Here is a 17,922-nt window from a genome sequence, read left to right as displayed (position 1 = left end):
CCCGTCATAATGCATAACTTATCGCGGTATGTGAAATATCTTTTTCCGCGTAACTTACGTACATAAACAGTTATTGTATGTTTTAGCTACGATGCTCATCTTATTATGCAGAGAATTGGATTGATTAAAGAAGAGAACATTTCCTGTATTCCGGCAAACACTGAAACATATATTAGTTTCACTTTAGGCCGCCTTCGTTTTATTGATTCTTTTCGCTTTATGCCAGCCAGTCTCGAAACCCTAATCACTAATTTGGCCATGGGTGGACCTGATAAATTCCCCATACTGAGCGCATTATATCCTGCTCATCAAGTTCCTTACCTGTTAAAAAAACTAAACTATCCATACGACTATATGAGTTGCGTAGAGAAATTTGAAGAAACCATACTACCCCCAAAAGAGGCATTTTTTAACACCCTGACAGATGAGCATCTATCAGATGAGAGTTACGAATCTGTCCGTCAAGTGTGGGATAATTTTAACATCAAGAACCTAGGTATTACGATGGTATCTTATGAAATTTACTTTTGTCTCTAATGTCATTTGCTCAATAGGGGAACTCCACGATTTGTACGTTCAAGCAGATACATTACAGCTCGCTGATGTATTTGAAAGTTTCCGCTCCATGTGTGTGGAATACTACGGCCTGGATTGTGCTCACGCATATACTGGGCCCGGTTTCGCCTGGGAATCGGCACTGCGCATGACCAAAGTCAAGCTTGATCTTCTTCTCGACATAGACATGCATCTTTTTATTGAGCGTGGAATAAGAGGGGGTGTGTCTATGATTAGTCATCGCTTTGCCAAAGCTAACAACCCATATATCCCCGAAACCTATGACTCTTCGAAACCTTCCAACTACATCATGTATCTTGATATGAACAATCTGTATGGGTATGCTATGGTGGATTCTCTCCCGACGAGTAACTTCGCTTGGGTACCAGTTGAAGACCTTTTAGACTACGCCAATAAAATCGTTCTACCTTTATCCGACGACTCAACCTATGGCTTTATATTAGAAGTGGATTTAGAATACCCCGAAGAGCTACATATCGACCATAATTGTTATCCCCTAGCGCCTGAATCTCGACCTATAACTACAGACTTATTCTCATCTTATTATAACTTCATGCTTAAACAATTAAACCTTTCCGTGAAAGACACCCTGCCAAAGCTTGTGCCTTCTCTTTTCAACAAGGAACGATATGTAGTACACTATCGCAATCTGAAATACTACGTTTCAAAAGGTCTTAAATTAACCAAAGTTCATAAGATCCTATCCTTCACCCAAAGCCCATGGCTTCGCCCGTTCGTAGAGTTCAATACGGAAAAAAGAAAGCATGCCAAAAACAATTTTGAAAAAGAATTTTTCAAACTTTTAAATAACAGCACTTTTGGTCAGTTAAAGTACTGAATTTCAATTTTAATAAGTTCTAACATAATGATTTTTCGATCACAGGCAAGACTATGGAAAATCTCCGTAATCGTATCGATTTCCACCTCGTACAAACACCTGAGCGGGCTATCAAAAAAGCGTCATCTCCTTCATTTAAGCAATACACGATTTTCCACAATGAGCTTGTCGGTATTGAAATGAAGAAGAAGTCGCTAACCTTAAATAGACCCATCTACACAGGCTTCACCATTTTAGACCTTTCCAAACTAGCAATGTACGAGTTTCATTACGAGTACATACGCAAAACGTATGAAAACGAAGCCCGACTTCTTTTCACGGACACTGATAGCCTGACATACGATATCCAGACTAAGGATGTCTACAAAGACTTTCAAAACTCTTCCCACCTCTTCGATTTCTCGGGATATCCCGAGAATCACCCTCTTTTCAATAACACGAACAAAAAAGTCATTGGAAAAATGAAAGACGAGATGGATGGAATTCCTATACGAGAGTTCGTTGGTCTCCGTCCCAAAATGTACTCTATCCTTTCCGAGAAGGGGGAGAAAAAAACAGCCAAGGGCGTTTGTAGGAGGGTGGTGAAGAAAAATATTCGACACTCTAGTTACCGCGAGTGTCTTTTTCAAAATCGTATTACTACAAACTCAATGAAGAGAATCCTGACTCAGAGGCATCAACTGTTTACTGTCTCCCAAAACAAAATGTCTCTCAATCCTTGTGATAATAAAAGGTATATTTTGGGGGACGGTGTTAGAACGCTTTCCTACGGTCATAAATGGATCAACATTTTAAAAGGGAAATAAAACTTTCAATCACACTGTTGTAAATTCATAAATTAATATTATTAAATCGAACTTAACTTTGTTCGATGTAATTGCATCTAATTAGTTATAAATATCTTATTTAGAATGTATTTTTCTGTAAATAAACTTTGAAAACAATATCATTTATTGAAAATTTATTGAATATCTTGAATACATAAATTCTTTGATCATCTCATCATTAAGATTTTTATTTTTAGAAAATCTAGACACGATATTAAACATTTTAACACCCCTACATCTATTAAGAGCGAAATACACACAAAATCCTCCACACGTTCTACTAAGATTTCCTTGTAATTGTAACGAGTTAAAAGTCACAGTTTTACTATTTCTTTCGACAAAGTCATTAAAACGAAACATATCAGGTGGACTTCCGTACGAGTCGAACATTTCGGTATTGGCATTTCTGGAGAAATACAAGGCTACCCAGTGCTGACCAGCACCGTTTGACGTATCGGTGTTCACGATATAAAGAGACGGAAAAGTCGTCACAAATTTTGGTAGTTGGTCAGCGGCAAACACACCCCGAAATAAATTTCTGGTGAACTTATCTTTCCCCAAAATTTTCGTTAGTTGTATGGTATCCATTCTAGTCGAAGATTACGGTTCGGTTCTTATCAATTTCAATCAAACTCTGGAATTCGGCGTATACAATAACGGCGATGGTTTCTTTTAACGCGGAAGCGAATTTCATTTCTAGTCTCAAATTTCCATTTTTAACGAGATGAAAATGGGAGGCATTGTTCATTAAATCGGCCGTCAAATCAAAGACAAAAAGACAGTTTCCCCCAGGGTAATCGTCGCGGCTTATTTGATTTCCTTCGTCAATATTCCACTGACCCGTTTGAAGAAATAAATTAGCGTACGCTTGGATGTAGCTATGTTCTGAAAAGTTTGGCGTCAGCGGTTTATGTGGTACGCTACTGCCGTCGGCGAACAAACCAATGTGATTCACATCAACGGGTTGGAAATTATATGGTGACAATTTTAGATCACCCAAAAACGCACTTTGTTCAACCATCCCTATGACGACTCTATTCGGTTTCTGCCCATTAAATAAATGATCCTGCACGACGCTCATGTTGCCTTTTGGGATCGAAAACGAAGTAACTTCCGTGCGGGTAATTGGGTATTTCGCTCTCGACATTTGTAACACCTTCGCGTGTGCAAGCGGGATTTCAGGTATCAATTTGACTTTCCTCAAATATAACGATGCCGCTTTAATGTTCAGTTTACATTTTACGTCAGAATGCAAGCAAAAATCGGTATTGGGCTTTCCAAAAACAAATTTTAAATCCACCAAGTTCAAAAGGTAGCGAGGTTGTTGGCAAATGTCTAAATGAAGAGCACCAATCATATCTATAGTTCCTTTTTGGGCGAATTTAGCTCTCTTCAAGAAACCCTTGTTATTCGCAAAATCGTTGAACTTGCACGGCGTGTCGCGATAAAATAATGAGCTTGTCAGATGACTATTTTTAGCAGAGTCTCCAAACGTTAACATAGTTTGAATCATACTTTTGTACGGGTAATTTTGAGCGCAAGGGGTAACCGATTTCTCGCTTAAAAACAAATGCACTTCGGGAAAGAGACTATGCAAAAACAAATTAACTGGGGCTACATTATCCGCCGGTGTAGTAACTGTACCATCCGCGGCAATCACGGCTGCTTTCGGGGAAGATCCATCGTCCATTTTCACATCCACTTGAACATGAAGCAGAGTTTGGGACAAATCCGTGTAGGATTCAGAATTTCCACTAATGCAGAAAACTAAGTTTGAATTGTTGCTGATGCTGGAAATGGGAAAGTATTCGACCCATTCACCACTGATAATTCCCGTTTGCGTTAACGGGACTTGGAAAATATCCAATTCGCCATTGACGCAGCCACTAGAGTTAGGATGCATCAGCGCCATATTCTTGGGCTTTAGGAAAATATATCGGAATAAGAACGACACGATGTTTTCCTCTTCTTAGCTTTAACCCGAGTGACTTTGCGATGCACCCTCCGCCTCTTTTTAATTCCGGATCCTGTCATCTCCTTAACCACATTCGCAGCTGACAATAAGGTTTCTTTACCGGCGCTCTTCGATCTAGTCACTAGAGACTTTTTAATTGGAATACCACTAGCAACGTCCGTCACGACTTTCGCTCCGGTATCGAGAAATTTTCTTCCAAGAAACTGAGCACCACGTTTAAAAAGGGGCATGGCGCTCCGAAAGGCCGAAGCCAGTATGTTCCCTAATCCATACCCTCTTTGTACAGGAACACCCCGATATACAGGCATGGATCCGAAACCAGCCTGGTTTAAATAGTAGTCCTCATAATCGCTTAGGGCGGAAATGTAATGGGGTCGTCCCATGATGTTTGTCATTCGCCGCTATTCACTGAACTGAAAGTTACCCCATCCAGCTCGTATTATTATAAGGTGAGCCAGGTCCTCCGCGGTCTGAAGTGTAGAGTAACGTTCACCTTCCCTCGTTCGAATTGTATAGGGTTTCCCAGTTCATCCATAACGTTAATTTCTATAGTTTGTATGTCCGAAGAAGCTACAGGCAGATAATGAGGTCGAGCAAATTCCACATCGACAGTTTCTCCGTCTTTTCCTTTCACGCTGATTATTCTCAAAAGAGGGACTTTACTATCCCCTACGATCGTATTTGTAACTACGTCAGAGTAAACAAACAGAGAATGTAATCCAGCATCCAAATCCACGATATAAGGCGCCATCATGGATTCCGTAATTACGTAATCTTCATTTGAGTCAAGCGTAAATCCCATCATAACCGCAATATCACCAGGTATATTTATCGTGTAATTATAGTCCATAAAAACGGATACGCGTTTTAAACTAGCAGTATACGTGAATTTGATTGTGCTATCATTGAACAACAACATTCCGAGTAAATCTCGAATTGATAAGAAACTGCCTTTAGGAATAACAACTACCGTTTCCATAGTTTTAGCGTCAGTGGACCAAATTCTTATAAATCTTTCTTCCCTCACATTATTCCAGGTTCTTGGATAACTTATTTCCGTCAATCCAACTTCGTAAGGGCCATTAAGTTTTACTACTTCTGGAAGATACGTCCTAAATTTACTCGTAGTATTGTTGGGAAAGTATTTTGTCGATGAATCGGATGGTAAAGTGATATAGAAACTCATTGTAAGTCAATTTCCTGCACCCAACTGTCAAATTGAGGTCAGTATCCACTCCAACGCACCAGCAATTCTACGGTATTATCAGCTTTTTTTCTCTTTTTCAGCACTTTTTCAATTTTGAACGCGCAAGTCTCGAGATCTTTTCCCACCTTTTGTACTTCCTCTTTGTAAAAAACACCCAAAATGGGTTCCGAATTTAACGCCTCGAGTTTATATACCGGCGGTTGTCTCGGTATTTGCTTAATTACTCGAAATAATTCTTCCGAAAAATTAGGGACGTATCCTTTCTCAAAAAGCCCTTTGTTTTTGCTTATTCTGACAATGTCTCCGATTTCAAAATCGTACTTCACAGGGGGACTGAAGTCAATATCTCCGTATAAATTCTTCCAAATGATTTTGGAATTTTGAGGTGTTACTTCTATAGGTTTACATTTAATTGAACGGTGGTAACTGTTATTATAAGCACTAACTAATCTGGGGAGCACATCGACGTACGTATATGTATTTTTCGCAGTAAAGTATCGATACATCCTTGATTTAAACGATCTGATAAATCGCTCGACAATACTGGCTTTCACTTCCGAGTTTGTCGCGAAAAACTCAATTCCTCGTGATTTTAATTCAGCTTGAACGGCTTTACACACAAACTCATTCCCATGGTCACTCTGTATTCGTCTTGGTTTTCTTTCACCATCCAGTATCTTTTTCAACGCCTTTACTATAGTATCTCCTTTCTTATCTTTCACCGGTTCAACGAAAGCGTATTTACTAAAAATATCTATACAAGCAAGTATATATCGATAGCCTTTGTTTTGTTTGGAAAGTTTCTGGAGGTCAATGAGGTCGGCTTGCCATTGATCGTCTATACCGTACGCTATCGTCTTATTTCGATTATATCGCCACCTGGTATTTTTATGTAGAGTATAGGTATCTTGCTTTTGTAAAAATTCCTTAACGTTTTTTGTCGTCACTTTGAGACCCTTCTCTTTAGCTGAACGATACAATCCGCGAATACCAACGTACCCACCAGAGTCAGATACGTCGTAATAAATATTTTCTAGCTTATCCATAAATGGTACTATTTCCGGATGTGCGTGTCGCATAGTACAATATTAAGAAGTCGAAAACTTCGATTATTATGAAACATAATATTATTAAGACGCCGGTTAATATTTTTGGATTTTTTGAAAAGGATTCAAATAATCTGGACACGATACCTTGCGCTACAACTTCTGTACAACCATCCATTTTGAGATATGAAAGGGAAATAAAGGCTCATAACTCGTGATAAACGTTTTATTTGTAATTACAATCAAATCGTCACCCATTGATTAAGTTTGGGTGGTGTCGCGTTAAACATTAATGATTTCAATACACGCGCTCTAGTAGGGTTTTTGATAAATTTTTTCGGTACATTGTTATTTTGCAATATTTCGTAGAAGCTTTTGTAACCCGTTGGGTCGGTATTTGGTATGGTTTTTCTAACCGCATCGTAAATTAAATCCACTACGTTAGTTCCGGGCACCACCCTTCCCCCAACTTCCATTTCGCCAAGTTCGTTCCACGAAATATACCTCAATGTCCAAGTGTACAACGATATCGCGTCAGAAAGCATGCTCGGTGGGATAGACGTTGCAATTTCTTCGTACCAGGTTTTTTTAACTGATTTATTTTGTTTTTCAACTGGTTTCCGATTAGATGCAATGTGTCGTTGCAAAGTTTGATTATATAAAGTTAATTTCTCCGATTCGCAAATACGGGGGTTGTCGAGAATAGTTTTCATTTCTTTATCCAAGGATGGTATGTCCGATTCGAGAGCGACATCTTCGGTGGTAGTATTCTTCATTCGACGTAAAGCGTCCTCGGACACCAAAATCATTTTCCGAGCCATTTATTTATTTATGGCACGATTTATGGCAGAGCCTGCAACTGAACTAACGATTGAGAGTAACGGTGCTAATAAAAGTGGGAGAAAACCTCCTTTCTGAACTAGAATCTGTTTTCTCTTAGCGAGAGGAATTTTTCTACAAAGTTTATGCAACACATTACGGTGTTTCTTCAATTGTATCTTTTGCCCGTCTGTTAGTTGAATGTTACCGCGTAGTACATTTATACAACATTCGACTAAGGCTAATATAGCGTCACGATTCGATAGTTTGATGATAGCCTTCCTCTGTTTCGCGTTACAAGTGCTCAAAAATTTTAAAAAATTCAAGTTTTTACACACCCGTTTTGATGTTGATATAGTCATTTTATTTCGGTACAAAAATAGCGGCTTCTTCCCCTGGTATTATTCCCGTTCGCAGTCGATATTCATCTGCAGTGTTTGGCTTCAGGTCGATGAATAAATAACCGTATGGTTTCGCCACGGCTTGACGAAATGCATCGACAACAAACTTGGTATTAGAAGGGGAAATTTGTTTAGCGATATTTAAGACACTGGAGACGTCTCTAGCCGAACGAAAAATTACGAGGTATTGGGAATTTAAATTGAGGGTCCTAACTTCTTTCCCGTGATAAAACAAATTTTGCATTAAAATGAGTACCGAAGTGTTACGGTGATGGGAACCTCGAATAAATAAGTTAGTGACGTCTTTGTTATTAGCTATTTCGCATAATAGATCGTCGAGGATTATAAAATTTCTAACCTCGGGATTCAAATTGCTCGGGTCTAATAAACCCTCGTGAAACTCAACGTTAGGATTATTTTCCAACACGGAATTAAATAATTTCTCTTGGTGCTCTGTATAACACCAAACTATTCTTTGGGGAGGTGGAGAAATGCAGGACGCATTATGCTTAATTAATTTGGCAATGAAATGTGACTTTCCACATTGAGTGGGACCTGAGACAAGCCCAGTGAATGGATGCTTCATAACTGGGTCCATGATTTTAAATGAGCTACGATATAGAGAATTGAGACTTTAATACCAATTATTTATTGTTTAAAAATCTTCAGTTTTATACAACATCTTTTTAGCGTTACATACAATGAAAGACATAATCGCATCGCGAATATCCTCATTTAAAAAGGTGTCAATTTTATGGGTAATTTCGGAATAACTAATAGTATCCATCGCGTCTACAAAATACGTGTCTAAACGGGTGTTCCAATCAATCATCAGACAATCGTGTTGTTTTTGTGAGGGATGATCAATTTTACAACCATTGCATTGCTTATCCACGTATTCAGTAATATGGTCCAGTACGTCTCGTTTGATATTTTTGAAGACCCGTTTCACTTCGTTGTGATACGCTATGACTTCGTCGTATTTGTCCATCAAGGTCTTCCAAGGGTATTGCGATATGGTAAAACCCCTTTTGGTTAGGTACTGCTTTCCATAATTCGTCCCAGTTCCGGGGATGATTTCTCTCACGTCCACCACTCTCCGATTTTGGAAAATGCTTAGCTGGACTCGTCTTGTTTCTGATCCTTCGAAGAAAAACGAAGAATTTTCAATGGAATCGCTTTCCAAGAAGGAAGATATTTGATCGTTCTTGTCCCGAAGTTGTTTGAAATGACTTTCTGTTAAAGCGATGCCCACACTCCCATCCAAAGTTCCGATAAAAATGTTACAATCTGGAGTAACCGTTACCCCTTTGGTGGTAGAAATAGGGAAAGTCTTGAGAGGATTCCTATAAGTTTCGAAAATATCTTGTAAATACTGTAAAATATCAAGGTATAGACTACCATACTTACATCGTCTAGATTGTATTCGAATGACGAGGTGTAAGAGATTCGGTTGAGATAAATCAGAATGATGGTTAAAGTTAGAAAATCGGCTTTATATAGTAAATTTGGTTGAACTTTGAACCTTTCTCTTCGAAAGAAGCTATGGTTATTTCTCAATTATAAATTTGAATTCTTGGTACTTTATTTTCTGAATCGTATATATATGTAGACTGTACAACTGGTATGGATAATTTATAATTATACCTGGATTTTCTATTAAACCGGTAAAAATACATCCATATTTGAATCCCCCATCGATTCCTAGGTATGCACTAACCGTAATATTTAGTCGGCCTCTCCCGTACCCTTGGATCGGTGAAATTAAAAACAATCCTCATTTTCCATTGTTCGGAAAAATTATATACCCTATAGTCAATGTTGTACGTATAATCCCTATGAAGAATTTATAATTCACGCTCTTTCATACACATTGAAAACGTTTTCCTCTCTCTCTCTCTCTCTCGGATGGTCGTCTCTCTCTCTCGGAAGAGAAATTTGAGAACTCTTCGTTCTGTCTCGACACCAGACTCCCGTAATATACCAGGGAAAGCACCGATGATTAGGCAAATAATTTTCATACAATTGTTTCGGTCTCCCACCCCCCCCCCCAACGTACTCTGAAACGGCGTAAGAATCCAATCCCCTCGTCGAATTGTGTACGGACCCTACGTACTACCTTTGACGGGCTCTACCGTACTATGAGGTGGAAAAATTTAAAAAACAATCCCCATTTTCCCTTATCCAGAACTAATCGGTCTTCCCCGTACTTGTAAACGGTGTAAGAATCCAATCCCCTCGTCTAATTGTGTACGGACCCTCCGTACTACCTTTGGCGGCCTCTACCGTACTATGAGGCGGCAAAATTTAAAAACAATCCCCATTTTCCCTTATCCAGAACTCTTATTTATATACTACTTACTACAAGTATTGGCGGAAAAACTATTTATTTGAATAATAGGGACCTGGCAGTACTACGTCATGCAACGTCAGGCTACCTTCCACTGCTAAAAAACATACCAGGAGGAGGGGCTTATGTAGCTTTCATTCTGTTAAAAAAACATACCATAATGGCGCTGGGGGCGGAGTTAAGCCCTTAATTGCCAAGTCCCTATTTGCCCAGCGCGTTTTAAAATGGCTAGAAGTCATCCAGAGTTGAAAAAACCACAAACTGAAAGTTTGATAATTTTTTCAAAATATTTTCTAAATTTTTAGTGTGATTTAATTTACAAATAGTAAAAAAATTAGGAAGCTAGAGCTTACATTTTTCACTTTCCTATAAAAGTTTGTTCATTAACTCGACAATTCCCCCTAACATTTCAGTGCTTTTGGTCTCAAAAATCGAGACTCGTTCATGTTTTTACTAGCTTTTCCACTACACCCTCTCGATTCTCGAAAATGCATGGTTTTTGAATTCTTTGAACGGGCTTCTATAGCGCGTGCAACTTGCGTGATCGAGTGGGCTGTAGTAAAAGTCAACAATTTTGGAATGATACTGAAAATCTTCCTTTGGGGAAGATATGGCCACGGGTGCGGCATAGACCCTTTAAGAAAATAAACAAGCTGAACACCTTATTTCGCTGAGTGGGGGTTTTTTCGAATAGAGTACCAACGCCATCTAGTGGTGAAAGGTTTCGTTGAATAAATTTATTCGTCTGCTCTTTCAATTTCAAAAAAGGCTTAGTGAACTTTTTCATTATGAATAGTTTGATCATTGAACGTATTAGGGATATTCTTGAGAAGTTTCGTCCAATTTCCTTTTGGAATGGCGTAAACTTCATTCGAAAGGTTTGCCAAAGCAGGCCTGAAATTATAAAAACTTTACTAAGCCTTTGCCAAAATCTAAAACTGTGAAATTTCAATGACAAGCTTTGGAAATCTCTTTACCTTTCTACGATTGAGACTCCATTGCGAAAAACAACAAGGTAATTACATTGTGAGCTTGTGGTAAAGCGAAATCTGCTCGAAAACAGTTCCTAAATCACTTTCACCTGAAACTTCAGTTCCCAAGTTCCGCCGTTAAATTTTAAAGTACACTTCCTTGCCACTACTGCGCAAAATCGGCCCATAGCCGTCTTAACCAATCAGATTAATATACTGATTACCCAGAATGCTCTGTCAATCCTCAAAAGACGGTTGGAAAATTTGAACGATTTTCTTTAATTGTCTATTCTGTTCAACTAGGGTTCGCAAATGCTGGGAGTGAAGACAGATTTCAATCTAGATTAGTGAGCGATACTTGATGTCAGTTTCAACTTAAGTCTGCACGAACGTTTGTTTGAAAAAGGCGCATTTCGAAGAGAGCCATGTAGAAATTCGATGCCCAACCAATTCCCTCAATATGTCGCCCATTGAAAACCACTTAGCGGAAATAAAGGTTTACTGAATAGGAGAATATCGTCATTCAAAGCAGCATGGGTCACAAAATGGTGCCAGCATTGAGAAAGTGCTCATTATATTCAACTAATTGGGGTTCGACAATAAACAAGATGACGAACCTTTCTCAAGGAACACTCATATTTACAATCCGAAATTGGTATTATACTAAAATCCCACAAGTCTTAGCAGTATATCCGATGGATTTTTATAGTCTTTTTGACAATCAATAGAATCTGCTGAGCTGCACGAAGTATAATATCTTTCAAGGTTAAGTAACGACGCAGTGCAGAGTTTGTATATCTTTCACACACAGAATAAAAATGCTGTAAAATAAACACTATGGTAATGGCAATAGCGTATGCCATCAAGATGATGTTAATTTAATTGCACATCCTCCCTGTTTTTAATACCGTCAACAATACTGTTTTTCTAAACAGTGGAACTAACAGTTTTTAGTATTAATTGTTCGTGTATTCAGGGGCGTTTGTAGCTTTTAAAATAACCGCTTCAGAGGTTGTTTCAAAGACAGTCTTAACCGTTGAATATATTGTAGGGGTCAATGAAAAAACCAGCACTATATGCTGTTTTACTACCAATAAATCACAGTTACATAAAATGTCTGCTGCTGTAAAACTAACAGCAAAATATGTGGTTTTAAACTCACTAAGCACTGTGGATTAAAACGTGGTTTGCTGTGAAAATCAAAACACATCATGCTGTTTCAAACCGCTTATGGTACACTAAAAAAATAGGGTTGCTGTAAAAATAACAGCTCTTAGAACAGTTATAAATCCCGGAGCTTATTTTTATACAGACGCTCTTTGCTGTTAAACTAAAAGCACTCAAACCTTTTTTAAAAACATTAAGCTCTGTTGGTTAAGATGCAACTTGTCATTTATATAAGACGACTAGCTGTTTTTAACAGACTGTCCATTTGGGTAAATTTATACTGGTTGCTGTTATACACTCTTAGAAAATCCGGTGTGCTTTAACATCTTTAAAAGTAGTTTATATGGGTCCAAATTTGACACCATTACAGGTGTTCATTTACACCCCAGAAAGGGTTTAATAAAACTTATTTGAGCAATTAGTGTCAAAGATAAGAATAAAATGGTGCAACAGAGGTTCAGTTTAACACATTTTTAACTCTTATATCGAACTAAAAGTTAATTTTTACTCCCATATGAGTGTTGCGCAATTCCTTAAAGGGTGCAGCATAACACCTTTCCGAGTTTAAACAACGCTTTCTGAGTGTCGTATGACACCTTCCCGAGTGGTTGATTTATCAGCAAATAGCGCTATGTGCTTAGCAAGGTTCAACCTTGAGAGAACTTAAAAGGACAGTTCAAACAAGCAAGGGTAGTTCTCGCGTCAATGTGAAACTACATAAAAAGTTGGCCACTTGATCGACTTAAAATCCAGCGTGAAACTGCATGGTAAGTTGGTCATTTTCACCGACTTAATAACTTCTGAAAAAGGCAGAAAGTTATAAGTTAGTATAAATGCATCGGGTATTAAATTAGTTTTGGAGGCCCTAATATCCCAGCAGTAGATACAGACGTATTCGTCAAATTTAATAATCTCTTTTCACGAAGAGTTTTTCGAGCACCAGAAACGCGTTTGACCTAATCTACTCTAGTATATTTAAAAAAAGAAAATACATGGAAGTGCGAGAACTTGGAACAGTTTGACACTAACGACGTTTTTGAAGCGGAAATTTCTCTAACTGTAACTAAAGTCGACGATTTAGAAGTTAGTGTTCGGATTATTTTGAGGGGCTAACTTTGAAATTTGGGGGTGCTATAGCCCCCATAAAAGGCCTAGCGACGCCACTCCAAGAGTGTCGCATAACGCTTTTAAGAATGTCGCCTAACACGTTTCAGAGTGTCGCCTAACACGTTTTGTACATTTTCGGTCAATTTTAGAAATAATAAGGCTTAGCATGGTTAGGTTAGATTAGGTTATATTGCTTCAAGGTTTAAATTAAAGCGCTTCAAGGTTTAAAATAAAGTGCTTGAAGGTTTAAAATAAAGTGCTTCAAGGTTTAAAGTAAAGTACTTAATGTTCAAATTATAGTATGCAAAACTTTAATTTACGGTGGATTATACAGTAAAATATACGTTAAATTTATACTTAATAGTGTAACTATCTGTGTTTTTTACGGCAGAATCCTTTTTTCCCGGAAAACAGCAACGTTCTATTAATAATAACATATCCTGCACTTCCGTTTGAGAAATAAAAACTAGCTGTTTTTTCCACAGTCGTTAACATAAAAAAAACAATGTTTTGCTGTATATTTAAAATTAAGGTAATGTAATTTCAAAAAACAGCGACTACCTGTATATATTAAGGCTTGTTACAGGTTTTTCTGGATAACAGCATTAAACAATAAAAACATGGTGAAAACTATTGTTTTTTTGACATTAGTTTCTCAGTGTGCATAGAGAACAACCCAACCAAGTTGACAAGTAATTTAAAGAATTAAGACACTTTGCTAATAATTATCGGACATTTATTCTTAATTATTAACATGGTAAGGATAAATACATATATACGTTTTCATTTTTAAGTTCATTAAGCGATTAATAATTAATAATTTTGCGGTTTGCGTTTACAACCTGAGGCATTCCCTGTGGCATTGAAGAAAACAGATTCGGGCCGCTCATCAACCTCTTCCCATGCCGCCTTGATGATGGTCAAAAATACCATAAAATTCCATCGGATATATTGCTAAGACTAGTGGGACTTTGGTATAATACTAATTTCACATTGAAATATGAGTGTTCCTTGGGAAAGGTTCGTCATCTTGTTTATGGTGAGCCCCAAATAGTTCAATACAATTGATTCCGTGGTGGACCAGTATTCAGAACATTACGGTTAACATCACCGACTGTCGGAATGTCCTTCGGTTATTTGGACGAGCTATGTTCAACTGTTCACCTTCTCTTTAAACTCATCCCAATAATTCAAAACCCCCTATTTAGCAGTTGGAAATGGGAAGTGGTGACTGTTAAAAAACGCTTAGTAAAAACTATATTGAAACAACAATATAAGATAGGATTTTTTATCAATTGTATCAGATCAATAATTTGCGGTTTATTGTCGAAACAAGCCGTCGAGAGAGAGAAAGTTTTTAATTGCGGCGACTGTACCATGCAGAGGCTAAGGCTACGTTCAGTAACTGGAAATCGGAAAAAGCCGTTACCGCTACCGATGTGTTTTTTTCCGAACGCTACGTCAGAGTGACGGCAGATGTCACTGAACGTTCTTTTTTCTCTCTCTGTTGCGTTTGATGATACTTTCCATAATGGCGTCTGCTAGAGATTTTGGATTGAGGAGAAAACTGTTATTTTTGTTATTAAATGAACTATCTAACGATGATAAATCGGAAATAACCTTAATTCCAGTTAATTTGAAAAGATCTATAAAAGAAAAATGTGTTATCGTTTCGCTAGTGGCTTTGGACTGGATTTCTCGCCGTGTTGAACTTCAACTAATGACGTCATAAATCCGATTCGCATCGAAAAAACCTGCTCTTCCAGCCGCTGCGATCGGTGTCACATCGATGCGTAGCGTGACGTAGAAACCGGAAGTGCGAAAAACCGTACAGTAAAAAAATCGGTCTCCGATGCGCGCAGCGCTGCGTACGCTAGCAGTTACTGAACGTAGTCTAAAGCTAAGCTTGGAGTGTGGCGCACTCCTGTAAGCCAAGCTTCTGGGCGGCAAAATTTGAGGGAATAAGACACATGTCGATGATCCTACCCTATAGGTGCCGCCTGGCCCGTGTCCGTCGGAGGTTACTTGACCCACACACCCCTTCCGTCACCTCCCAAGTAAAACCTCATTTCCTTCCCTGCTTACACACATACTGAAACCTGATTAATCACGTCCTTGCCGCGGACCAATGGACCCAATATGCATTGAAACCTCATAAAACAAGTTGGGAAAACCAAAATATTACCTCTCCGAGTCAAGAGGTCTACTACTACAAACTTATTTACCTTGATATGGAAATATTTCTCTTTTTTGAAGTAAAATTTACGAAATATTGAAGCAGTATTCCAAGCATAGCGAATATACAGTAAAGCAGACGACGTTTTACATTCAATAAGGATAAATCTTGGACACATGGAAATCAGTCAATGGGGAAAAGAACAGGAATACACCTAAAAATCGTGCTTGTCCTCTAGACAGTAGCACTGCTAGGGTTTGAAATTTAGGGGGGGTGGGCTTAATCTAGGCAAACTATTTGAAAGTTATTATAAGAAATTAATAACAAAATTTTGCATTCCATTGGAGTATGTGTAGACCTTTATAACTATCCGAGAATGTGTCAACGTGAAATTATTCGTATTTTATAGAAATACAAACTTTTATTGATAAAGAGTACGGAACCGAGTTATTGACTATGAGACAATACACCTAAAAATAAATTTATTCAAAATTTACAACGGCCATACGAGTTTCTAAACCGGGCTTTCACGAATGAGGGGTGATATTATTGGTTCGCTTAGAAATGCGCAGAGACAGAATTTTAGTGTCAGAATGTTTTCAGCCAATGAAAAAATGTCACCTTTGAGTTTGTATTTCTGTTCACTAGATGGCGCTTGCTTCATTTTCAATTTGCCCCTTAACGGGCGTATATATATGGCCAGCTTGTTTATTTTATTTTTAGGTCTATTGAAGTCTACGCTTCAGCTGTATACCCTATATTCTGATAGCTATATTCACAACTGGTTTTCAGTGTAAACACTATCGTCTCGTCTCACCAACAATATTCTCAGTTTGCCAACATGAGTGTTAACGTTAAATAACACTAAATCTCAATTGTAGCTAGACGCACTGATAGTCAATGGGCACCTTACAGAGAATAAAAACTCTGTAGCTACTACCCGTTTACCACTAGCCCTTTTACTATTCTAATTGCCACCATGATCTTTTCTTCTATAATAAAATTTTAACCTGACTATTAAAGAGTGTATTTGACTTTCGGCTCACTCTGAACCGTTGATGTCTTTTCATTTCAGACACGAAAATCAAAACCCAAAGTTTACTTCACCTCAGGCCTCAATTATTTACTCTTTTTTTCACTAAGCCTAATGCGGAAAATACTTAATTTACCCGCCGGAGTCTAGGTCTTAGCTTTCTTCATGAAATCACTGAATCAAGGATTATTCTATATACATATGTAGTATGGCTAGGGTAATATATAAACAGCCATTTCAAATAACAATATTAAAAAAAAACCTTTGGAATATCAAAATTAAACGGAGCTTTATAGCTACAAAAGTACTAAATGCATCATAATTACGAAAAATATTTCCACATATTCATTTTATATTATGGAAAAAGGGAATATTAATGTTCTGTAAGATTTCTTTACACATCAAAACAAAACGAACTTCTAACGCAGCGCACTAGTGTAACAACGGACGGACAAACACAGACAATGCTGTTTTACCCTTTCCGTATTAATTTTGTGTTGAGAGACATGATTATCTTAAATACCAAAATAAATATAATTATTATAACAAATTTTCTTCGTTAGTTATTCCCCTTATTCAGCGTTACATCCTTTTTAATTTTACACGGAATTTTATTCCGTTAAAATTTTAGAAACGGCACCAAAACCCCTGTCCATGTCCCTGTCCCTGTCCCTGTGCCGGACGCGTCCGCGAAACGAACGCTTACGATAAGAGAGGGAAACCGGTCGCGTCCGCGAAACGTACGCTTACGATGAGAGAGAGAGATCGCTAGCGTACGCGGTGGCGATACGAAGCTCCGCGTAGAGAGAGAACTGCCTGCCTGGTATATTAGTGAGAGGGGGAAGAGGGAGAGGGGGCATCCCGCTCGGAGAGAGAGGAAAGAAAGGTAGTTTAAATCTCGCGGGCTTTTTTGAGTGAAGGGAAACAAGATGATAATTTTCGTGCACTACTGCACTTTGTGCGCGTGATACATCAGAGATTATGCTGGATGGTTAGGTTAGGTTTCGTAAAATAGAGGGGACGCTTTACGGTCATAGTGATTTCTGGTTTAGGGGATCCAGGATTTTGTTTAAATACATTATTTGATTCGTATGGTTTTTAAAAATTATACTTTAGTGGGGTGCACAATTTAGTTTCATTAATATTATTTGAAATGTGACGTTATTAGAAATTAAAGGGATACACGATTGTGTTTCAGAAATGTTTTTAGTTGTACGATTTATTGGAAATCAACTATACGGGGGTCACGTGAGCCGTGTAAAATTACTATTAAGGCCCAGCCCTTGGGCCATCTTGTTAGAAAGAACAATTAAACATTCTTGAGAGACTTGACTAATATTGACGTTTGAATTGAAGGATACGGCTGTTGTTTCACCTTACTCAAATAGGTAGTATATAATGGTTTCGAATCGCAGGTATGGATAAGAAC

General features: G+C 38.1%; 3 protein-coding genes across 3 annotated transcripts; 1 reads left to right on the top strand and 2 right to left on the bottom strand.

The window, feature by feature from the left end:
- The first annotated feature begins 332 nt into the window (after nt 1-332).
- On the top strand, nt 333-2,346 carry LOC149591771 (uncharacterized). The gene is made up of 3 exons (XM_089861729.1): nt 333-496; nt 555-1,397; nt 1,460-2,346. The coding sequence occupies exons 1-3, from the start codon at nt 355-357 to the stop codon at nt 2,218-2,220; spliced, it is 1,746 nt and encodes a 581-aa protein (XP_089717855.1). The 5' UTR covers nt 333-354; the 3' UTR covers nt 2,221-2,346.
- Nucleotides 2,347-2,830: 484 nt separating this feature from the next.
- LOC149591770 (uncharacterized protein F54H12.2-like) lies at nt 2,831-4,153 on the bottom strand. Its single transcript, XM_089861744.1, has one exon. The coding sequence runs from the start codon at nt 4,151-4,153 to the stop codon at nt 2,831-2,833; it is 1,323 nt and encodes a 440-aa protein (XP_089717870.1).
- Nucleotides 4,154-8,344: 4,191 nt separating this feature from the next.
- LOC149591769 (uncharacterized) lies at nt 8,345-10,040 on the bottom strand. The gene is made up of 2 exons (XM_089861724.1): nt 9,100-10,040; nt 8,345-9,035 (listed from the first exon to the last, which is right to left on the bottom strand). Coding segments are annotated over exons 1-2 (693 nt in total). The 5' UTR covers nt 9,102-10,040.
- Between the last annotated feature and the right edge of the window lie 7,882 nt (nt 10,041-17,922).

Source organism: Phalangium opilio, unplaced genomic scaffold (genome assembly GCF_054372755.1).
Source record: "Phalangium opilio isolate 3A_F unplaced genomic scaffold, DU_Popi_V2 ptg000500l_1, whole genome shotgun sequence".
NCBI lineage: Eukaryota > Metazoa > Arthropoda > Arachnida > Opiliones > Phalangiidae > Phalangium > Phalangium opilio.
The sequence above is the reverse complement of the archived record's forward strand: the minus strand, read 5'-3'. Positions and strand labels throughout refer to the sequence as shown.